This window comes from Magnolia sinica, chromosome 14, assembly GCF_029962835.1.
Source record: "Magnolia sinica isolate HGM2019 chromosome 14, MsV1, whole genome shotgun sequence".
In the NCBI taxonomy this organism is placed as follows: Eukaryota; Viridiplantae; Streptophyta; class Magnoliopsida; order Magnoliales; family Magnoliaceae; genus Magnolia; species Magnolia sinica.
In genome coordinates, this window is record NC_080586.1 from 11516444 (window position 1) to 11541545 (window position 25102).

Consider the following 25102-nt stretch of genomic DNA (forward strand, 5'->3'; position numbering starts at 1 on the left):
TCAAAGCTCCTGCCCGTTCCTGCTAGAGAAAGGCGGGGGTAGGACGCAGTGGGCGTCCTACATAGGTAGACTAAACGAGCGCGGATTAGGTAAAACCCCTGCTTGTTCAGAGCTCGGGACAGCGGATGACCCTCAAGGCCACTGTGGTATATGAACTTTATCCATACCGTCTATTCATTTTTTCATATTATTTTAGGATATTATGAAAAAAATAACGAATATCAAAGTCTTAAATGGATCACAAGGTGGGGGTTAAATTCCTACAGTTGAAAATTTTTTAGGGACCACGGGTGTTTTGAAAGAGATATCTGTTTTTTTACTTCATCTAGGAGTATATGACCATACCAAGGGGTTGGATGGAAAGTAAACGACAAAGTGGGCCCTAAGAAGGTTTCAACGGTGGGCGTCCTTAACACGGCTGCTCCCTACGGTGTGGTCCATTTGAGATTGGATATTGGTTATATTTTGGATAAGATTCTAAAATAATATGAAAAAATGAATGGACGGTGTGGATAAAGTTCATATATCAATGGTGGCCCCTCAATGATCGTCGGAGCATCCGCCTGTACCGAGCTCCGAAGAGGCGGGGGCAGTACCTAATTCGAGCCCGCTAAATGACGGCGAGTGTGACCATATTGCGGGCGGTTCCATCACAGCGGCTCATGGTTGTTTCTACTTGCTGGCGCTGAGTCAGGACTCGCTGGGAAACATGTAGAGTTGGTGGGAACCTACGAGCGTTTCATGGTTTGAATTTTGAAAAGTCCATTTTCAGATGCGTGTTGAGATTCCCCACAAGCCTTGGTGGATGGTCAGAAATTCGTGTGTGTACGGACTCGCCATCCACGCAGACCGCATGGAGTCTTTTCAGTCAAACGATAGGGCATTATTCACTAAACCAACGGTCACGATTACAACATATCCAGGAACTCAGAGCCCGAGCTTATTCTAGCCGAGGATCATAGTATTCTTCCTCTCCTCCAACTCTTCGATTTCCCTTTTCTCATTTTCTCTTCTCTCTCTCCGGCGAACTTTCCCGGTGAAAGGCACAAGTCCTGTGAGATTTCCGGCCTTTCTTTCAAAAATCCCGCAGGTAGTCCTGCAAGACTCTGTCTCTCCAATCTCGATCTGATACTTACTTTTACCTGATTTTCACTTTCTCAATCTCTGCCCTTTTAAAAAAAAAGATTTTTTAAATGCATTTTCTCACTCCTGATCGAATCAACTGCTGACTCTCTCTCTCTCTCTCTCTCTCTCTCTCTGTCTCCGATTCTTATGGTTGATTTCTGTAATCAGATCACGATAATTAGATCTTGTTATTTTTTAATTTGTTCTGCAGGGTTTTTAGAAGATGGCGATGTTTATGGCGTCGCGGCGCCTGTCATCTCTATCAACTTCATCTCTGCTAGTAGGGACGTTGCGTTTGAGTTATAGCAGGTTGATGTCGACGTCGTTCAGGGAGGAGAAAGATACATTCGGCCCGATACGCGTCCCCTCTGACAAGTTCGTCTCTCTCTCTCTCTCTCTCTCTCTCTCTCTCTCTCTATTGATTGAAGTTTTCATCTACTGTTTTAAAGAGATTATATAGCTATAGAGAGAAGTATATTGACCACAAGAGTATATTCAGTGATGTGGATCATTGGTCTGTTGGGCCTCCTCGTGGGTGTACCATGATCCAGAGATATTCTCAATGGGACAATCCCGACCATTCAATTTTTGGCCTGAAAATAAACCACCAAGAAGAGAAATAGAGCAGCAGTCTTCATTACAAAAAAGGTCCAATATTGATGGTTAGGATCTTCCAATTTGTTTTTTTTTTTTTTGGTGGTGGAGGATTATGAGCTATGGTCCATCCATGGTGTGGAATAGAAGACCAATGGTTTGTATCATGGAACCATGGGCCCCACTTGTCAAAACTAAAAACATGAGTACGTCGTGCATATCTTCACCTCAAGTATTTTTGTCACATATCTTCACCTCAAGTATTTTTGTCTATTCAAATTTTTGAATGTTCATGAGGTTTTATACGTGCAGAATGAAACCAAAGAAAAATAATAAAATGATCAGATGATTTTTAGGCTGCTTGTGGATGCACAGTTGATTTAGATTCCAAGAATAAAGTTGCGACACCAAGGCATTCCTGGAATTGGATTAATCCCACATTATCCAGAGTGTCTGGAATCAAAGTGTGATAAAATTCTTTTAAGTTGGACTTGAAAGAAAAAAAATGCAATAATGATGGGGGACTGCTAATAATTCTCCTTGGGAAAGAATTCATGGGATTTAATTTGAGATCCAAACACAACCCTCCTAGAGTAACTTCTTTTTTCCTTTTCATATCATGATTCAAGAAAGATAATTACGAGAGATTCTTGATGAATTCAAATGCCTGTACCTTTTTGCCTCAAGGAACTGAAGCCAAATGTCACAAATGTTATCTCATAATTGACAGATTGAGATATTTTTGCCATTTGAATTATTGTTTTTTTCAAGTATTTGTCAGCAAGTTTCAACCTTGAGACTCCTTTCTTTAAATCAAACACCATTATTTGAAATGCTTGCCAAGTTTGCAAAATATGGTGAAACATGTGGAAGTTTGGTTGGTATGGTCCACTTAGATTTGAGTGCTGTGAGGTGGATTTCTCAACTGGATGTTGATCTTTGTGTCATTCCCTACTTCTTACTCCCTCTAAAGAAAGACCCTCTAAAGAAAGAAATGACTATGGGGTTGTGTTTTGGGTATTGAGAGACCCTATTTTGTTCGAGAAAAATGCTGTGGTGTCTTTTGGTGTTCTCTTGATGGATGTAAAAAGAAGAATAACTAAGAAGTTGAAATCGTTTCAATCACACAGGTGACAGTTCTTCACCTTGCAACTCAAGAGTTGATGTGACTCCATACCTGGATTACGAATTCTGTCTTGTGACCTTTTCCAATTTCTGCATCCGTCCTGTGTTAGGGAGGATGGATTTGATGGTACGAAGGTTACAATATGTTGTTTCTGTGTGCATAATTCGTGTATCTCCTATAACATTAAATACATTTGTGATTGAAATCAATTATTGATAAAAAAAGGTATTTATTTGTAGATATTGAGCTTATGCGCATCAATATTGTCATATTGCAACTTGAAATCTTATGTCGGGAACTGTCATACCTTAGGAAGTGATGTGATATTAAGGGCCCGTGGGGGGTGGGCGCCCCTGAAGCATAAAATATATGCTATGGTACAGTGTAAAAATTACAATTTATTTGTTTAATATGCATCATTCTAATCGATATATTGCCATTATAAACATGACTATCAAATGAGTTCCTCTCTGCTTGGGTTCATCAAATCACACTCTCTTGTGTTTTGATATTCCAAATGAGCTTCGATCTAGTAAAATATGGGTTTCTAGACTTCCTCTACATTTTAAATGAAGATAATATATGGAAATTTTGAGAAAAAAGGGTGAAAAAAATATATTTAAAAATGGCCTCTGATGGGTGTATTGCTGGTATGGCCCAATATGGCCACCAATTTGAGGGGCTGGGTGATATGGATCCTATAAAGCTGTCTTGGCCGATCTGAAACTGATTTTTGAATCCCTGCTTATCACTTTCCTAGTTCAAATAAAAGTCCAACTATTGCTTGCTAAACAAGTTTGATTCTAAAATGGTGGCTTATTTATATTGAACTAAATAAGAAACTAATTAAGACTAGCCATAGTTTAACTGAGGATATGCTCCGTGAGAGAGTGGTGGTGTAACAAGATTCATGTAGCTGAACCCAATTAGTTGGGATAAAACTTTGATGATGATGATGACGATGAATCAAGATGTGGAACTATCAATGCAACTAGAGCTCGGCAAAATCCGACCCGATCCGGTGGATCCGACTTGATCCGAACCGAACCGAAGGCCTGGATCGGTGCGGATCGAGTAGGACCACTCAGATCCGATCGTACATCGGATCGAGTTCGGATCGTGGTCAATCTGGATCGATCCGATCCGAAATTCGAACGAACCCTAACCCCTCTTTCTCTACCCGAAGGAGGCGCCACACCCACCGATCTCTCCTCCTTTCTCTCCCTCTCTCCCGATTTCCCTCCTCTCCTTCCTTCTCTCCTCCTTTCTCTCCTCCTTTCTCTCCCGCTTTTCCACATCTCCTTCTTTCTCTCCTCCTTTCTCTCCCTCTCTCTCCCTAGATTCAACTCGATCCGACTTGATTCGGTTTCTCAGACTGAGTCGGACTCGGTTGGGGTCAAGCCAGCAAGGATTCGGATTGGATTGAGTTCGGGTCAGGTTCTTGAAAAATCGGATCGAGTCGAGTTGGACCCAATCCGTTCTGACCCGACTCGATGCCCACCTCTAAATGCAACCATGTGTTCATCTAGATCAAGTGGGTCCAATGGTTCATCAGTTCGCCCAACTGGTTGGTCTTGTGGTCTCCACTATCCTATTTACCACAATGGCCTCCAAAACCAATCAGACAGTTTGGGAGATTATTTTTATGGATTGGCCAGCTTCTGGGGCCCGTTACATACACAAATGCACATGATCATTGGCTCATCACTCAGTTATATCAGTTTACTCTAGTTTTATGTACCTTGCCGATCATCTTCTCATCCTAATCATCATGAAAGCATGTTCTGTTTCTGCCTTATCTACTGCGTCCAATAAGTGTTGACTTTAGTGATTTGTCATATCTCTTTCAGGCTGTGGGGGGCGCAGACTCAAAGGTCATTGCAGAACTTTGATATCGGTGGAGAGCATGAACGGATGCCTGAACCAATCATCCGTGCCTTTGGCATCCTTAAGAAATGTGCCGCCAAGGTTGATTTTTTTTTTTTTTTTGGTTCTAAATTAGTGATGTTTCAACTCTTCAGGGTTTTATTTTTTACTTTTGCCACTGTCTGCTTTGAAATGCTGCTTAATTGATTCCAAGTTCAGGTTCTTGAATGAACTAATTTACAGGATTGATTTGGCAAATTCTTTCTTATAAAGCTCTCACATATATTGATCTTGCACATTGGATATATTGGGCTCCACCGCCAGTATAAAGAGGGAGGTGACTTGCCTAGTATTGGGTTCTATGAAGAGTGAAGAGACTAACAAATGGGTTGACCTTAAAACATGCATGGTTCAATACTAGGTTTATTACTTCCATAGATTTTTGCTTTTTTTTGTTTTTTTGTTTTTTTGTTTTTTTTTTCGTTTTATTTTAAATTCAGGAATCATGATTGTCAATGGCAATGGTATTAGTAATCTTATTGGTCTTTGTTGGTTGAATTATGCTCAAAAGTATCTTTCTAGGAAATTAGGTTCTTTGGATTGGGTAATGGGTGTGTCAAATTCAGTTGTTTTCATCTAGACCTAATTAATGCAGCCTATATTAGCTTAGCTATTAGAAGATCAAGCACTAGGGAGTTGAGTTTATATATATATATATATATATATATATATATATATATATATATATATATATATATATATATATATATATATATATATATATATATATATATATGATAATCTTATCATCATCGCAAAATTTTCCAGCTATTTGGGGTTGGCTTTACGAATCTTGTTTTGGTAATCATTACCATCTAGGGTCTGATCCTCTGTAGGTGAGCAAGCATTTTCACCACCTCAATCAAGTTCTTAAATATTCCCAACATGAATCTCTGAGATATAGAAACTTTGATTCAGGATTATAGTGCCATCTACTGTTATTTGTTTGTCAGTGTAATAGAAATGATTTTCCCTGCATCTACTGTTATTTGCATGTTGTGTCAGTGTGGTAGCTGATTATTTTCTTAAGTGATGCTCTAATAAATAAGAAGCCCATATGTACAACTCATTTGTTACTTCCTTTATTGAGGACCACATGGGTCCTTTGAAATCTGTTTGCGTAATGTTTTCATATGGTTTAGTATGGAAATATACACAACCTTTAAAGATTAGAATTTTGTTAGCATTGCCCGCACTTTGTTGCTTCCCCATCTTGCTTGCCCCCTGTGCTTCGCACTATGTGGTGATCTAGGACTGTTAATCTTGTGGGACCAACCATGGGTGGGTCTGGTGGGAAAAATCCAACTGATTTGCATTGCATCTCTGCTGGAGCAGTTTGGGGTAGATCCTTTGATCTTTTTCAGAGCTGCTGGCTGATGCCTCCATCAGTTTGACACATTCTTCTTAGTGTGGCATAGGGGAGGAATATGCCATAAAGGAGAATTCTGTGGAGACTTCCCGTGGGACGATTTGGACTGAGCATGTTAACAAATTCTTTTGTAATCATCATCGTTATCCTATGAGGTGTTTAGAAAGGCCAAATTGGATGTGGTTGCTTGGGTTTTGATCCTCAAGCTGTTTGTCAATTGCACTATTCGGCCTTTTGATCCTTTTTGGTCTTGAAATATTTCTGACCCTCATCTTTGCCCTGTTTTCTTTTTCTTAGTAAAATTTGTGTTACCTCGAGAGAGGGGGGTCCCCATATGCAAAGAACAAAGGCCGAGCAACATTGTGAGAACAACAAGCAGGAACAATGCTAGCAACCTTTGTTATGAGTATAAAATAGTACCCCTTGGCTATTGCCTTTAATAACTTAAAAGGAATTTTTATTAGGTTTTTCTTGAAATCTGTCAGATATTTGGTTATTGCGTTTTCACATAAATCTTGATTTTGGCTATCCTTATTAGCTGCTGTGAGGTTCATCTAGTAACTTTTCTGTTGCAGGTGAACATGGAATATGGTCTCGATCCATCTATTGGGAAAGCAATAATGGAAGCTGCCCAAGAAGTTTCTGAGGGAAAACTGAATGAGCATTTCCCACTCGTCATATGGCAGACTGGCAGTGGGACTCAGAGCAACATGAATGCCAATGAGGTTAGTACGTTATACAAACAGCATATATGGACGCTACAGTCAACATTTTCTACAATACTCTGGCTATGGCCTCATTAATTTTCAGGGGAGTTCTTTGTCTGACGTGTTTATAGCTTTTAGAAGTTACAGAAAAGATTGTGTGCTTCTTTAGTTGGGATATCAATTTGACTTCTCAGTCTACTACCCATGATACTTGAAGCCTGAGGGCATGGAGATATTTCTGTGCTAGTTTATTTTCAGTTTTTGAAATCTCAGCATCTACAATATCTTTGAACCATCTGTCACAAATATTAACCTTTGATGATGCTCAAAGTTGGGAAAGCAGATTTAGGAGGTTCAATGGGTGGGGAGAGCTTTCTTAAGGTTGAATCAAGTCTAGAGATCCTGGACCTGGAGGTTTTAGGGTGAAGGGAATATTATCATGCACTTACAAAGTAAGAACTAGATTAAGTCTGATTTGTATCCTAGAGTTTGTACCATGAACATGCATAAGAGTAGAACCTCTAAATTAAATTGACTGTGCTGAGAATACATTCAAGAGATATTGATTAAACGTGAGCATAATTTGTAGGTGCCTTCCAAGTTCCTATTTCTTCAAATATTCCTCTCATAGTTGCTTCATTGAAAAAACCAATGAATGTAGAAATGGTAGCTCAGAGTAAAACTTTGCTATTATAGTGGGCTTGTTCAGGAGTAAAAAGGATAAGCCATTTTTGGGCTCAAACACCAAGAGTCTTATGTTTGATATGAGGACATCACCTGAAATAGAAGCTTCCAGTCACTACGGGGAGGAATCTGCCGATGCTTTCGGTTAAAGGTCCAGTTGGTGATTCTTGGTATTTCATACTTCTCTCTGCCCTGCTAGAAGCCATTGGGCCTCACAGGCTTTGCTATTAAGCGTTTAGCTCCAATGGAATCCATCCATTGGAACTAAGGGAGAAGCCTGCAAAATGAAATTTCTGTGCATGCTAAGAGGTGTTTTTTGGCTGTCCCATTAAACCATGAGGCAAGGGCAAGACGCCATCTCACCTATCTGGATGGTTCAAATTCCTCTTAGTTTTTCATCGCTGTGTTGATTTCATGTGGTTATTGATATACTTGTACTTGTTTTTTTCATTAGAAATATTTATTTTGTGGTTATTGAACTAAGTTTTTCTTCATTCTTCTCACCTCTAGCTGTTCAAAAAGTTTCCATCACATCTTTTAAAGGCCATGACCTTGCACAAATATTGCCTTTTTGAGCAAGGTATTCAAAATCGGTTACGTAACGGCCGTTACGTAATGGTAACGGTCATAACTGTTATGCGTTACAGGGTCAAAACGGCCGTAATTGCTATAAAGGCCCTGTAACGGTCCCGTAATAGCCTTGTAACGGCATCATAACGGTCCTATAACGGTTTTTTTTTTTTCAAAAAAATAAAAAAGGGCCATAATGGCCGATACGGGGGCCGTAATGGCCATTACGACCCGTATCATAACGGTAATGGTGGTGGCCGCTACGGCCACCGTTACCGTTTTGGAACACTTTGTCTTTGAGTGATACATTGGAAGTTTTTCAATGGCCTACCAGCAGTTGTCTGTGTAAAATGACTCAAACATACTATCAGAAGTGAATCATCATCATGCCTTTGAAAAAATCTTCCAATGTCATCTAATTGGTGTCAACTAACATTGGGAGTTTTTCAATTGGGTTCAACTATATGAAACATATTTCGCCATCCACTCTTGTTGAAGTGTTAGTAATGCAGGGGCATTTTCACACTGGGCTTGAGTGGGGTGGCCTGTGTGAAATGGGGGTACACTTGAGGTGGGCGGCCTATGTGAGGCGAGACCCATGTGAAGCGGGGCTTGGGCTATGAGATAAAGGGATTGATTCACCACACTCAATTAGTTCGAGCTTTTAGAGCAAGTGGTTAGTTGTCCTACATCAAAGTAGTATTAGAGCGGGAGGTCTCGTGTTCGGGATTCTTTACCGGGGGTTAAAGGTGGGCATGGGACTACTCAATCCGGCTAACTCGACTCGTTCAACTCGAGTTGAACCGAATGAGTGAGTTGGTCTGAATCGAGTAAGCTTCGTCCAATCCGAACTCAAACCGAGTCGAGTTCGAGTTACCTAGTAACTTGACCCGACTCGACCTGAAACTCGATCCGGTTAGACTTGACTTGATCCAAAACCCGACTCGACCCGACTCTCTAACCCCGCCCCAACCTGATCCCAACCTCTCTCTCTCTCTCTCCCTCCCTCCCTCATCTCCTCCTCTTCCAAGCTCGGCAACCACCCACCACCATCACCCTCCTCCTCCTCCTCTCTCTCCTCTCCACTCTCTCCCTCCCTCATCTCTCAATCCGACTCAGTGCCAACTCGACCCAACTCGGTACTTTTGACCGGATCTGACTCAGTCTGGATCAGTCCAGGCCAAACCGAACTCAGATCGAGTCAGGCATGGTGGACTCGGTATTGAGTCGGATGGAGTTTGGGTCTGGCATATTTCAAAATTGGATCAAGTATCCAATCACATTGTCTCCCTTTATTTGTCTTAGCTTTCATTTAAGAATTGGTCAAGCCCAAATGGTGCAGGACAATTAACCACTTGCTCTAAAAGCTCGAACTGTTAGAGTATGGCGAATTAATCCCTTTATCTCATAGCCCAGGCCCCACATCTCACGAGTTTTAAGACCTCGGCCAAACCCCCTTCGTGGGCCCCAAATCAAATGGGTCGCCCACCCCGAGTGTGTCCCTGCATCCCACGGGCTACCCCACTCGAGCCCGGTGTGAAATGCGCATTAGTCACCCCTGGTAAGGAGTCTCGAACACGAGACCTCCCTCGTGGGCCCCAAATCGCATGGGTCACCCACCCTGAGTGTGCCCCTGCATCCAACAAGCGACCCCACTTGAGCCCAGTGTGAAAATGCCCTTGCATTAATCACCCCTGGTGAGGAGTTTCGAACAGGAGACCTCCCGCTCTGACACCAATTTGATGCAGGACAATTAACCACTTGCTCTAAAAGCTCGAACTGTTAGAGTATGACGAATTAATCCCTTTATCTCATAGCCCAGGCCCCACATCTCATGGATTTTAAGACCTCGGCCGAACCCCCTTTGTGGGCCCCAAATCACATGGGCCGCCCACCCAGAGTGTGTCCCCTCATTCCACGGGCTACCCCACTCGAGCCCAGTGTGAAATGCGCATTAATCACCCCTGGTAAGGAGTCTCGAACACGAGACCTCCCCCGTGAGCCCCAAATCGCATGGGTCACCCACCCCGAGTGTGCCCTTGCATCCAACAAGCGACCCCACTCGAGCCCAGTGTGAAAATGCCCCTGCATTAGTGCACTTGGGGTGGGCGGCCTATGTGAGGTGGTGGCTCGTGTGAGGCGAGACGCATGTGAAGGGGGTCCATGTGAAGTGGGGCCCACGAGGGGGGTTCATCCGAGGGTCTGACTCATGTGAAGTGGGGCCTGGGATATGACACTAAAGGATTGATTCGCCACGCTTTATCAGTTCGAGCTTTTAGAGCAAGTTGTTAGTTGTCCTGCATCAGTCAGATTGTCAAGATCCATGACAAAGTTCTGGTCAGAGTTGACGCTGGCTGCCATCCTGTCACAACCTCCTCCTTTGTCTAGGCTTGGGATCGGCAATGAGAGCTCAAAACTCCCATGGTGATGAATATCACTGCAATTTAACATGCACACACATACAAATCATCATCATCTTTATCTTTACCTCTCTCAACAATTTGGGGTTGGCTTTTAATGGTAGATTTGCAAAAGTTTTGTGATTGGATGCTCACTAGACAATACCTACCTCTTTTACGGTTTTACCTAGGCTGCTGGAACTGGCCATTGTAGAGGCTGGCATGGACAACACCCATATGCCAGCATTGTTCCACCAGTATTCACTCCCAGGCCAGCTATTACATGCAAGCCCCAAAGGGTGGGCAAGCAAAGTAGGGTCACGGAGGGGCTTTTGCCCCGACAAATTGCTAAGAATGAAGTGCCTAAACACATGAAGGGTCATGCTTGAATAGGTGGCTGCACAAAATAGTAGGGAACCTGTTGAAACATGATTATCAGCACCACTCACATGCCAACACGGTTTGGCTCCACCCTGCACCCTGGCACAACCACTGCGTACCCACAAAGGAGAATTTGTGGACAATTCATTACTAGAGCATGCAGGGCTAGAAAAGCCTGAAGAGAGTAACTATTGTACCAACATTGTACCAAAGTGTTTCTTGTCTTTCATAAATCTAAGAATTTCACTGCTGACTATGAAATATAATACTTTCAAAAAAGAAAAGAAAAAAAATAAAAAAGAAGAGACTATGAAATATACATGTCCCTATTTGTTCCTCTTAATAATTCTGTAGATCATGAAGGCCAACCATTATAGGGGACATAAGTCCTGTAGTGTCATACAATGTTAATACAGGGTTTGGGCTTTGCGTTGAGCACTCTAATTTCTTTAAAGTAACAACACTGCAGGCACAACCTGACAAAGTAAGGCTAGGATTATATTGCTAGTAGACGGACAAGATGATCAGTGCACACCCAGTGGCTGGTTGTTAGGCCATCAGCCATCCTAAGGTCAAACTACAAGCTTTATAACTCCAACAACTTAAATGCACACATGCAACTCTATTTTTATTTTTTATTTTTTAAAGTACACATGTCAATGCATGTATGTGTGTGTGTGTGTGTGTGTGTGTGTGTGTATTTGGTGAGTTCACATTTGTTGATGTGACTATTTTATTTCACATGACCTCATTGAATGATGTATTTGTGGTTCAGAAAGGCATTTTTTTGAATGTGATCCATCGTATCATCTCCTTTCGAATGCTTATTGAGTTGCTCTTTATTTCTGCATTTATTCTATATACATATTGCTTTGTTATACAGGTGATTGCAAATAGAGCATCTGAGATTCTTGGCCATAAACGTGGTGAAAAGTTTGTGCATCCAAATGACCATGTGAATAGGGCACAATCTTCAAATGATACATTTCCAACTGTAAGCCTTTTCACTCATTTACAACCTATGTTCCTTTTTATATATGTATATGATCTTTAGGTAACGTAGGTTAGTCTTCTTAAATCAAAATTTGTAGTGAATGCATGAGCATAATGTTTACGGCCCCTTAACAAGTTTTGTGTTGTTTTATAACCATCAACCCATCCACTATCTTTTGCTGCTCAATCGACATTCTGTCCATTGTGTTTGCTACTCACTGTGCTTTCTGCTGTTAATCATCATTACCTTTTTGAAGGCACTCAACATTCAGAACTATATATTGCCTTAGTGGTCATAGTTTAGTGACATGACATGGAATCTAATTCCAGAGATTATATTGACTTTCTCTCCCCTCTCTCTTGCAACAATACATGTCATGGAAAGTTTCAATGAAATTGTGAAGAGAGTTGCTTGTAAATTGATTGTGGCTGGTTTTCAACTTGCTTCGCTGGAATGCTAGATACTTGGTGTGTTTTAATAATTCTATCTTGTATCCAATGTCTTGACAGGAGAATTTGCAGAATGCTTATTGCATCTTTTTAGTGCAGTAATCGTGGATCCTATATTCGCACATGGGAATGTGGATTCTACGCTGTTATTTCTGACGTCTCGTTGATGGGAGAGTATCATGCTGCTATGTATGCACTTAACTATGAGACTTAGATATTTCTGTTGGCATAAAAAGGGAACTGTGGGGAGCTCAACATGCTAACATGTATGTATCATTATTCGATACAGTTGGATGGCTACTATTGTCTAAATATTAGCTCAAGAAAGCATTATGACAGTAAATATATGTAGATTAACTGAAATGCATTTGTGCTGTATAAGTAGTCTGGAAACGACAGAAATAAGCAATTTAGAAGAGGGAGGAAGGAAGGAGGGAAGATATTCACAAAAAAAGGTTAATTAATATTGTTCCTAACAGTCCAATCGACATTTGTTTGACGCATGTCCGAGTCTGCATTTTCTCGGAAAGCGAAATGCTGTTGTTATTTGGTACTAATTAGTGATTGCAAGTTAGGGGAAATAGGCATTCATAACAAAAAGGTAAACTAATGTTATTTCCAACAGTTAAATTGACATTTGTTTAATGCATGGCCAAGTCTGCATTTTCTTGGAAAGCGGATTGTCCTTATTGCTTGTTACTTTTTTGTTTTTGAAAGACGACAAATATTATTGAGAAACGAAGCCAAAATGGCACAAAACAGAAACAACAGGAAGAGACGCCAAGGCAGCGACTCAATTACACTCCAAGGAAATCCAGATTACATCCCTTAAGCTTGGGAGTGGCAGAGGCCCATTCGATAATCAGAAATCTGATTCTTTGGGATATGGCTTCCACCGATTTCCTGAGATTGTCGAAACACCTTGCATTTCTTTCTTCCCACACTGCCCACCAAACTGCGAGGAGAGCCATTTTCCAAAGAGCCTTTTTAGGATGTCGAAATCCTACCCTGTGCTTGGCAAGCAAGCACCGATCCACCGAATCTGAATGACTCCACAAGATTTGAAATCAACTTAAAATATCTGCCCAAATCGGCCCCATTAAAGAACAGTGCAAGAAGAGATGATCCACTGACTCTTCATTTTGCATACACATCAGACAAATATTTGGAATTATCATCCCTTAATACTTGTTACTAATGAGTGGTTGTGTTGAAAGGAATGCTTTCTTCTTTAGTTTGTTTCAGTATTATTCTCAGATAGGTTACTATGGTATGGATGCTTTGGTTAAAGGGGTTGAGTTAAGCCCGAATCTTTGTATATTGCTGATACTTATTGATTGCCTTAATGGATAGTGCCCCTTTTTCCCTCTTGTAATTAATTTCCATTGCTCATAAAAGAAACAAGTGAGTGATCTAGTTGGTTTTGGGTCCAGGTCATGCACATTGCTGCAGCGGTTGAAATAAACTCGAGGTTTATACCGAGTTTGAAACAGTTGCATACTTCATTACATTCCAAGGTATTATCATACTTTTTCTTATGTCCATCCAAATGTCATTTAACATGTCATGGTTTGCCTTAACTTTGGCAGAATGGTCCCAAATTTTGTTATGCAAAATTCTGATTGCTCCCGAATTGGCACCCCTGGAGCCTTTTGAATCCGCTAATTGTGATTCTAGATGTTCGACATTGAAGGAACAAGTGTTACTCAATAGTCAATACTCGTAAATTTGTAAATACACTCAAAATTTTGGCGGTGAAAAAACATCAAGAAGGGCATTCCACTTGAAGATTCTGGCATTGCAGTTCTTCTAGATTTTAGCAATTGGATGGAAAAACAAAGTATACTATAGCTAATGAAGGATTTATTTAATCCTTTTATCCAAATCTATGTTGTATGAGCTCTAGAGTTCTTAGGCAGTGCAGAATGTGAATTATATCAACACTTGTAGCAACTATAAGTGTTATTAAGTTACACAGATGCTGGGAAGTTTAGGTTTGCTAACATGATCAAAGAGAAATCTCATGGTTGGATCATCTCTCTTCATTAGAAGGTCCTGAAAACAATTTTCTATGCATATAATGGCATCTGATCTTGAATTATTGCTTTTGCTGTTCTAACCACAAAAGATTGTCCTTCATGCATCCAGTTTCTAATTTTGTCTGGTTTTTCTTGCATATATCTCTGTTTTACCAGTCTGTTGAGTTCAAAGACATTATTAAGATTGGACGCACGCATACTCAAGATGCAACACCTTTAACTCTTGGGCAGGAGTTCAGTGGTTATACTACACAAGTAAGTTGTGCCAGTTACATTTTCACTCCCTACAGCCAATACTTAATGCTAAATTACAGCCAACCCCAATTAATTGGGATAAGGTTTAGATGTTGATGATGACGACATATGGTAAATTACCCAGCATGTGTTTAACACAGACACACACACACACACACACACACACACACACACACACATCTGCTGTATATATGTACATGCATATTTACAGACATAATACATGTATAATCTTCATTATAGCCTTTTCCCAGCTATTCGTAGTTGGCTTAATGAATCTTTAGAAAAATATGTTATTGCCTTTTCCCATGTGCCCATGGACCCATGTGCAAGTGTAATTGATCAGTTGATCAGTCCTAAGCAGTCCTACCAATCTACTCAAGCCAGGAATTATGTTGCAATGCATGTTATAACACATAAGAACTGTGTTACAGGTAAAATATGGAATCGATCGAGTCACTGGTACTCTACAACGCATGTATCAGGTAGGTGATCATCATATCACTAAGGAGATCGGTTAGTTTTCTGCACAGATTAGTCCTTGATGACCATGGCTCCCCCATTAGCTGCTGAAATAAGGGGCCTCTGAATTTGGACTCATTGTGTTAGTGGCGTCAGGGCCCTTAGCTGCCACTAACGGGGAGCTGTAGTTCTTGCAGGAGTACAATTTCAAAAGTTGTCCTTTTTCCTGTCATTAGTGTTTCTTCTCTTAAGTGTTTCACATATTGAATGTTTCTTTTGAGCAGCTTGCGCAGGGTGGTACTGCTGTGGGAACTGGATTGAATTCCAAAAAAGGGTATGAATTTTTCTGGGTTTTAAGCAATGTCACTTTATGGCTATTTGTCAGTGTGATTTGTTGTGGTAGTTGTGTATGCATCATTTCTTACAATCTTCATATCTGGGATACTCCTTTTCTTTGCTTTTTTGGGTTTACATTTGCCTTGATATTTGTTAAGCTTGGTGCTATAAAATGATGTTATGATACTTTGTACTTCTCCTTCAGCATATCTCTTGATTTATTATTTCATTTCATGTAGATATTATTTATAGTGTGTACCATCATCATCATGATCTAATACTTATCTCAATTAATTGGAGTACCATAACTACATATTATATGAATTCTTTGGTCTCATACATATTATCAAATGCTTACATTCATTTCAGGTTTGATGTAAAAATTGCTGCTGCAGTAGCTGAAGAAACTAATCTACCATTTGTAACTGCTGAAAACAAGTTTGAAGCTTTGGTTAGCTTCTAAACTCGTTGATTTTGGTCGATAGTAGCAAGTGAACAGATATCGCATCTGACTATATTTATTAATTGAATCGTTTTTTATTCTTATGCATTTCATGGCATACTTGTTTTGGAATCTCAACATGTTATTGATTGTTTTTTTCCAGGCAGCACATGATGCTTTTGTTGAAACTAGCGGAGCCCTAAACACAGTTGCAACTTCTCTTATGAAAATCGGAAATGACATTCGGCTGTTGGGAAGGTATCTATTCGTGCACTTTAAGTGGTTTCTTGCCTGATTCGGCATTGTTTTAGGGAAGTTGACAATGTTTTCTTTATTTAGTGGTCCACGTTGTGGCCTTGGGGAACTTATTCTACCAGAAAATGAGCCTGGCAGCAGTATCATGCCTGTAAGCTCCTTTTGAACCTAGATTATCTTTTCCTTTTCCACTTCCTAATTTCTTGTTGAAGTGATGGTTTTACTTATAAATGTTTCAATGCATATATCAATTAAGTCAACATCTATCTGAAGCTAAATTCAGGTTGTTGGTGTTCATGCTTTCTTTATGTGATGATTGATGGCCTTGATATATTTCATTTCAGGGAAAGGTTAACCCTACACAATGTGAGGCTCTTACCATGGTCTGTGCTCAGGTAACATCTATTTTCTGGCATCATTGTATTTTAGAACAGTATGAACACATGTAGAAATTACTAGCAAATTGTTATTTAGGTGTTTGGAATTTAATTATTCTTTCTGCAGCTATTGGTGAGATTGCTACAATGGCACAACAAGATAGGTGCCTTTTGGTAGGTGGGTGCTCCACCACAGTTTCCACCCACATTAATTATTATAAGTAAACACAAGGGGTGGCATTTAATTTATAATCTGAACATCATTCTCCTCATCTGTCTATTTCAAGCATGGTTGCACCAACTTGGTTTCGATTATTACGTTAAAGAGGGAGAGTTGCATGATTGTCAACCTGAGGACATGCACAGCATGCTTAGGCTTTCAGTTTGGATTAGTGCACCCATGGTTGAGTGATCCAGACCATTGATCTGTTGGGTCCAAAGTTTGGACAAGTCTGGATCAGTTCATCATGAGAAATTATACTGAACATTTTATGCACAGAATGCCCATCCGAATATATGAAAATTATTTAATGTCATTAAACAAGGTTAGTTCGAACAAAAGTAGAACATTTGTATTATTAATGTCTTTTTTTTTTAAAGACCACATCTACTGCTACTACCCTTTCTATTATTATTGTACATGTGAGGAAGCAGGATAGGAGACTACAGAGACCAAATGAACAATTACATCACTGGAAAAAAGAAAAAAGAAAAGAAAAGGTCAATCCACAGATGTTAATGCTTGCAAATTAATGATATGATTAAGGCTGTGCAATCGTATCCACCTCTATTATTCTGCTCTCCTTTTGACCCGCCCTTTGTTTCTATAACTCTCACCATTGTTTATTTGCATGCATCCAGGAAATGTGACTCTCTCTCTCTCTCTCTCTCTCTCTCTCTCTCTCTCACACACACACACACACACACACACACACACACACACACACAACTCTACAAAATTGTCCCTCATGTTTTGATGCATCTATATGGAAGACTGCTGATCTGGAGAGTGTTTTCCATCTTCCATGTCACCAATGTTTTGGTCTTTGTTCCTTTTCTTTGTTCTATGTTCTTGTCCTTTTCTTTTTCCTTTTTTAAGTTTTATGACTACTGATTATAGAAACTGTTCTCTGTCCCAAGTACATTACATGAATAGATGACATTATAACTCTTTTTTCTTGTATTGTTTTGATGTCGTGGTAGAAGGATTAGTTTTCTTTCCCTTGATTAAATTATAGGATACTTGCAGGTCATGGGTAATCACGTGGCCATTACAGTGGGTGGATCAAATGGTCATTTTGAGCTTAACGTATTCAAGCCAATGATTGCTAGTGCGCTTCTACGAGTATGGTTTGTTGTTATAATATTTTCAACATCCATATTTGAAAGAAAAAGTAGCTCATGATTATTTGAAAGTCATGCATATATATATTTTTAGTTGATCATCATTGCTTACGAACATATTTGCCAAAACTGTAAGGTATGTTGAATAAGTTGAATTCTTGTTGACAGTCAGTGAGATTACTTGGGGATGCATCCGCTTCCTTTGAAAAGAACTGTGTAAGGGGAATTCAAGCCAATCATGAAAGGATTTCGAAATTATTGCATGAGGTAATTTTAAGTACATTGAATATTAGTTTTGTATGAGGTCTATTTGAAAATTTTGAAGTTACTGATCGTATTATTAATTTGTTATCTGATGTCCTGCAGTCCCTGATGCTTGTTACGTGTTTGAACCCTGTAAGTTGTCTGTTCACTGTTTTGCCTTTTTTAGAAAGAGTCCTTCAAAGAAAAAAATTCGTTCTCTCTCCAAACTTATGATCTCTCTTTTCTTGCAGAAAATCGGTTATGACAATGCTGCAGCAGTTGCCAAGAAAGCACACAAGGAGGGAACGACTCTGAAGGTGATGATAATACTTAGACTTGCTTCTCTTTGGGCTGCAACTTGGATTCGGGCTAGACTTGCTTCTCTTAAGGCTGCATCTTGGGTTCGGGCAACCAGAACCTGACTGACCCAACTTGAGTTGGGTTGGGTTGGCAGGGTCCTCAGGTTGGGTTAGGGTTGGAAAACTCCAACCCGATTTGAAATCGGGTTGGGTTCAGGTTGGGCAAATTCAGGTCAGGTTTGGAATAATTGCAAGTATTTGGGTTAGGTCAGGTTAGGGTTGATATAGAGGAATTTGGGTTGGGCACCTTGGGTTGGAATTCGGGTTGAGTTAGGTTGTGTGGGTTGGGTCCTCTTGAGGTTGGGTTGGGCTTGGGTGACCCTCAACCCGATCCAACCTGCCCAAGTTGCACCTGTAGTGGTTTTGTTTTTTTTTTTTTTTTTTTTTTTTTAAATTTTAAAATTTAAATTTAAATATAAATTTATTTATGACGACAAGCTGTCCCCGCCCCTTTTTAAAGCGAGACTAATCCCTGTGGATGCACACAATCACCCGCAAACCATGTGCATCGGGTAACGCATGGGGAGGGGTATTGAAATCGCGTCCGTGGGAGCAAACCCATGACGCTAGCCATTTGCCCAAACCTGTAGCTTCTCTCCTGGCATATGGCATAATGTAATATTTTCTTTTTCCAATTTTCTTTTCACCTATGGGCAGTAAGAGGAATGCTAATCATGTCACTTTTTTAAGATGTTTTTGCACATGAGCTATCATGGGCGCACAAGATATGAATGGCTCATCCGGCAGGCCACACCAATATCTGGGCCGTGGCCTGAAAATCAGGCTGATTGGAGAATCATATGCATTCAGTTTGAGGAAGAACTTATTGCTGCCCAGTTTGGGCCCTGGGGCCCTGTTCTGATCCAGTTGGGATCATATGATCACTTTGGGCCATGGTTTCTTTATGGCATGGCCTCCAGAGATTGTTTCTGATCTCGCAGATGTGTACTTTTCTCATGGAATAATTAGATAGATCTCCTTCATTGATTTCACTGTTACGGACTCCACATCTATTCTCAAACATGTGATGGTCGGAAAACTGTTGATATTTGGCAGGAAGCGGCATTGACTCTTGGAGTGCTCAAGCCACATGAATTTGATGAACTCGTTGTACCAGAGAAGATGATCAGCCCCTCTGATTGAGATCTGATCTATTCAGGAGCTCACGGCAATGCTTCCTCCCATGTCATCCTGAAGGTCCATTTTTGCACCCATTTCTAACCACATTGGCCTGCGACAAGGATGCTCAATAAAGGTGCGATTTTCTGCTGCTTTCAACCATTATTGGGGTGGCTTTTTTTTTTTTTTTTTTTTTCATTGAACTATTTTTGGTAGGTTTGTTGATTATACTCTTGCCTGTCTGATGATTGGTTAATAAGTACACCCCATGTAACGGAAAAAAACCAATGAATCAAATCTGAGTATTTTGAGATAATTGCTGTCAATGATCAAATCCCCTCTCTAGCCTGCTCCAATTACTAGGTCCATACATGCATATGGCATGTATTTATATGTATCTTCTATTATTTTGTTGTGGTTGGGTGGTGGTCATCTAGCCAAGGCCATTGATTAAATGGGCGTCATTTTCTAGCCCGACCTGACCCGTCACTCATTTAGCTTAGTACGAGCTTGCGTCACCCATTGCTGACTCTAATGAATGGCATTCATGCCCCTTGTGTTGGACATCTGAGTCTCGTAGAAGTTGGATAGCACCATAAAGATCACCTGGAGTAGAAATTTGGCTGATCCACTCATTGTGTGGGCCTTACTGTTGTGACTGATGGAAAACTGATGATCTAACTCAATTTAAAGCCCCGGTCCACCTAATGAGTGAATCAATCCGATTTGCAGGAAATCTTCCTGGTGTGGTCTTATACTGCATTGCTTGTGTTGAGCCCATAACAAGGTGGTGGGAAGGACTCGTTTCTCAGCAGTGTATCCCCGTACAATGATGGTCAGATACTAGGTATGAACCTGCTTCGTGAGTCGAGGTTCGCCTACCATGTGATGGACCCCTCTGACCGATCTGGTGGTGGTTGTGGCCCAGATCATTTAATCGGCCGCACAGGAGTTATTCACGTCTTCTTTGTTTGGGGAATTATACGATCTTCGATCCGAGGGGTTCACACAGGCAAAGGTATCCTCAGATTTTTGGTTTAATACAAGTGGGGCACTGGGTTTAGGGCTCTAGACCATTGATCTCGCCAATTTCTAGTTGAATATGGACTTATTCCTCTATTTGCCGGCTACAATTTGAAGGGTTAGAACTGTCCCAAAGGGGGTGATTATCCAGCCATGGTCCACTCATGTATGAGGCCATCAGATCCGTGGTCAGGGTGACCAGACCATGGGTCCTACTTGTACAAATTAAAAACTGAAGGACTATTAAGAATCATATAGCTCACCTTTGCACTAGCCAAAAGGGCACATTGTCCATCTCTTGAGCATTGTCAGGGTTGCAGCTCGCTCAGGCCGGGTCGGTGGAGGGTTAATCTAAACCCAACACAAACATCAAGAGTCACCTGAGGCCCGGCTTGTGCTGCCCAAACCCACCCTGACCAGGGTGGACTGTGCGACCCGAACATAAGGCGGGTTGGGTCTGGTTGAGTCGGCTTGGGTCCAGTTGGTGGTAGAATCTCAACCATCCTTAAAGTTTTAAAAACGGAGAGAGAGAGAGAGAGAGAGAGAGAGAGAGCTGGGCATTGAGTCGATTTGGACTGAGTGTGGACCCGATTTTGAAATGCCTGACCCAAACTTGACCCAACTCGGTACCGAGTCCAGCATGTCTTAACCGATCGGAGTCTGGGTTTGGCATCAACTAACCTGGATTGAGTTCGACCCGGTTACAAGTTGGGTCAGGTGCGGCGGGTATCCATGGCTGAAATCACAGCTCAGAACCTAAGTGCACCCGTAGGAATTGCAGCCTCTCCATAGTATTTCAGATCTGAAACGCCAAATTTGGAATATATTTTTTTAATGTATGACCGACTGAGGTCGAGTCACTAGGTGACCCTAACTTGACTCGGTCTGAGTTCGGATTGGACAAAATCTACTCAGTTTGGATCAATGCAATCTCTCATTTCTGGTCGAGTCAGGTCTGAATGAGTTGGACGAGTCGAGTCGTCCCTTGCCCAGCTCTAGAGGGTGGAAAGTTACGGAGACCTACCCACCACGTGCAACACATGTACAGAGAGAAGAGAGCAAAGAGGCGGATTAGGTACTACCCCCGCCTGTTTCGAGCTCGGAACATGCTGTTGCTCTGAGGGGCCCACCGTGATGTATGGGTTTATCCACACGGTCCATCCTTTTTCTTCATATCATTTTAGGATATAAGCTTTTAAAAAAGGCAGATCCAAGGCTCAAGTGGACCCACCATAGGTGCGCAGCAAGAGAAGGGAGAGGACTAGCTGCAGCCCCGGCCCCACCCAACACGGTGTGGCCCTGACTGTGGGGCTCACCTTTATGTATATTTTGTATATCCACTCCACCCACCTGTTTTTTCGGCTCATTTTAGAGCATAAGCTAAAAAAATGAAGCAGATCCAAATTTCAGGTGGACCACACTGTAGGAAACAGTGGTTATTGAACACCCACCATTAAAAGCTTACTGGAGCCCACTGTAATGGCCATCATGATGCTTATTTACCATCTAACCTATTGAAAAGGTCACAGAGACCTGGTGAAGGGAAAAACAAATAACAGCTTGATGCAAAACTGTCAATCACCACTATTCTTGTGGTGTGGTACACCTGAGAGTTGAATCTGCTTGCTCGTATACCAGAATAAACTAGAAAAACAGACGGCATGGATATACAATTCTTCTGGGCTCATACCCTGAAATAAACTGGAAAAAAACAGAGAGGATATACAATTCATACATCAAGGTGGGCTCCACAGTCAGGGTCGCACCTAATCCGCTCCTTTCAGGGCCAACGTTGGGCGACCTGTCCCCACCTTTCCGGTACTATGGTCCACTCGAGTTTTATATCTGGGACGTGGATGGGGTGTTGTTGCCAATACCACCCCCAGCAGTGGTGTGTAGATGTGTTGGGCGCTGTGGGGCCCAACGTGATGTATGTGTTTGATATCCATGCCGTCCATCCAGCTTAAACCCCCTCATGTGGACCCATAAATGAAGCAGATCTGGAGCTCAAGTGGACCACACCACAGGAAACAGAGGTGGTTGAATACTGGCCATTAAAAATTTCTTGGGGGCACGAGTTTTGGATCAAGCTGATATTTGTGTTTTCCCTTCGATCAGGTCTGAGTGACCTTGTCAACAGGTTGGCCTTAGTTTTCAATGGTGGGTGTCATTATCGGCAGCTTAGGTGGATCCCCAGTGGTATCCCGGACTGTGGGGCCCACCTTGATTTATGTGCCTTATATCCACGCCATTCATCCATTTTGAAAACTCGATTTAGGGCATAATATAAAAAATGAAGTGGATCCAAATCTCAAGTGGACCAGGAAACAGTGGTAATTGACCATTAAAAACTTCACGTGGGTCATGAAAGTTTTGGATCAAACTGATATTTGTGTAGTTTCTTCGTCTAGGTCTTTGTGACCTTGGCCCCGCGAAGTTTTTAATGGTGAGGATTCAACCAAGAATGTTTCCTATGGCATGGTCCACCTAAGATTTGGATCTACTTCATTTTTTGGGATCATGCCTTAAAATGAGCTATCAAAATGGATGGACAGTGTGGATATAAGGAAAATACATCACAGTGGACCTGAGGATCCACCCAAACTACGCCCTCTTTATCCGCATTATTTCCAGTGTGGTTCACTTGAGCTTCATATGTGGATATATTTTTAGTTTTATGTCTTAAAATGGGTTGGCAAAATGGATGGACGCCATGGGTATAAAACATATAAAAACGTTGGTTATGCGTGGAACATATGAACAGTATGTTGATTTATCCGCTAAAGTGGATTTCATAAAATCATCATAATATACTTTATAAAGCCTTTTAGCTCCCAAGTAAGGTGGCTCCTCGATTAAAATGAGAAAAAATGATCTCAATTGAATGGCCATGTATGTTCCATTTTTCTTTTAAAATTGAAACTAATACTAATTGTAGGGTTAAAATAGGGCAAACACAATTTGTTTTATATAACTAAACATGGTAGAGATATAGGGTCGGGTTCGGGTTAAGACGGGTAGTTGTCCCATGATCGACGTGTCATCGGAGTGAGTATTTGTAGCCTGAACCCGAACCCGAACCCGAACCCGACCTAAAGCTGGGGTTGAGCCAACGAACTCTTCACTCCACATGAATATAATATAATGCATGTTATCAAATACAAGACGAATTTCAAACGTTTACACAAACCTTCCCTTTCCCTCATAAATAGAGACCCTTTGCATGGATACATACAAATCCACCACTCTCTTAAAAAACCCAAATATAATAACAAACGATGTATCCATTTCTTAGTTCTTAATCACACATTCAAGTACTTATAGAGCTTTTCGTACTCTGATTTTAACTTCTACTTCATGCAACAACCTTGCAAGTGACACTTAAAGGGTCCCACATGGCCGGTACAAGGAAACGCCGACGGTTGATGCCATAAGCATTGTAGCTTGCTTTGCTTTTTGGGTCCACCATCAACTTCCCTGGGTAGCCTGGATATGCGCCGGCACCGAATATTCCAGCGCAGGCTGTCACAGCCTCTAGTGGCGCCAGGGCATCTCCTTGGAAATATCCATTCTTAAATGGGTTCGTGGCGGCCCCGGCAAGAACGGTCGCGATGTTCATGATCATCCCATCAATGCCAACACTGTTGGGCGCCACTAAAGCTGGCCCAGGTGGTCCATATAGTGGGACGGCGAATGGCCATGCACAAAGGCCTGGGCATTGGGAGCTTGGGTCACCTACATGAGCGAAAACCGCCTTTCGATTGGGAGAAACAAGCGTCGCGTTGTGGAAACCACATGATCCCATGCAGAATCGCTCTACGGCGATATCTGATGATGTTAGTACTAAGTAGATGCCGTTTGAGTCGAATGGAAACACTCGTTTTGCTATTGCATTCTTTACTAGAGCGGCGATGTCGGCTCGCTTGAGATTGTTCACTACTATGGTGTTGGAGACTTGCCTAGCTAGCCTGATTGTGGCTGAAACCGGCTTGCGGGCCGTGTCTTTGTAGGCTTGGGTGGTTCGCCACCACGTCGAGATGGAAGCGGGCTTCGCCAAGTGGTTGAAGGAGGCGAAGAAATCAGAAATGGTGAGTTTGTGGGAGGGAGAGAAGGCTCCATACCAGATGAGATAGATGTTGATGCTTGTAGGCCCAGTTAGGAGTGGGCCATGATGGTATTGAAGTTGGGTAGAGGAGGGAACTAGAGAAGATGGTTGTTTGGGACTTGGGCCCAGCCCATTTGAGCAAGGGACTGCAGAGAATGCAATGATGGTAATGAGAGGAAAGAGCATGCTCTTGCTTAGAAAGGCCATTCTCATGTGGGAGGAATGATGGAAGTGTGATGGGCCTTTTATAGACGGCTGTAAGTACTCGGGCGTGTGATTTGACAAGTTGGGTTGATGTGTGTGGGGCCCAGATGTGGAAATGAGATAAGCATGGGTGACTGTAGAGCTGTACCAATGATTGAAGCGTGGTCAATCGATATACTAAAAGAGAAATAATCAACTACAGCTCGTGATGCTATGCC

The 25102-nt window shown here is 41.5% G+C and overlaps 2 protein-coding genes across 3 annotated transcripts; one reads left to right on the forward strand and one right to left on the reverse strand.

Annotated features, from left to right (window-relative positions):
• The first annotated feature begins 719 nt into the window (after positions 1-719).
• Positions 720-19908, forward strand: LOC131225214 (fumarate hydratase 1, mitochondrial). 2 transcript variants are annotated; one of them, XM_058220694.1, is made up of 18 exons: positions 726-1090; positions 1337-1500; positions 4696-4813; positions 6716-6865; positions 11765-11875; positions 13758-13841; positions 14520-14618; positions 15050-15100; positions 15362-15411; positions 15783-15864; positions 16019-16113; positions 16195-16261; positions 16455-16505; positions 17737-17832; positions 18000-18098; positions 18198-18227; positions 18326-18391; positions 19490-19908. In XM_058220694.1, the coding sequence occupies exons 2-18, from the start codon at positions 1349-1351 to the stop codon at positions 19574-19576; spliced, it is 1488 nt and encodes a 495-aa protein (XP_058076677.1). In that variant the 5' UTR covers positions 726-1090; positions 1337-1348; the 3' UTR covers positions 19577-19908. The 2 variants fall into 2 exon arrangements, 1 of the variants encoding a protein (XP_058076677.1); XR_009161251.1 differs by lacking the exons at positions 18326-18391; positions 19490-19908 and having other exon boundaries at positions 720-1090; positions 17726-17832; positions 18198-18225.
• A 3771-nt stretch (positions 19909-23679) lies between these two features.
• LOC131225608 (protein EXORDIUM-like 2) lies at positions 23680-24918 on the reverse strand. Its single transcript, XM_058221162.1, has one exon. The coding sequence runs from the start codon at positions 24891-24893 to the stop codon at positions 23931-23933; it is 963 nt and encodes a 320-aa protein (XP_058077145.1). The 5' UTR covers positions 24894-24918; the 3' UTR covers positions 23680-23930.
• Positions 24919-25102: the final 184 nt, after the last annotated feature.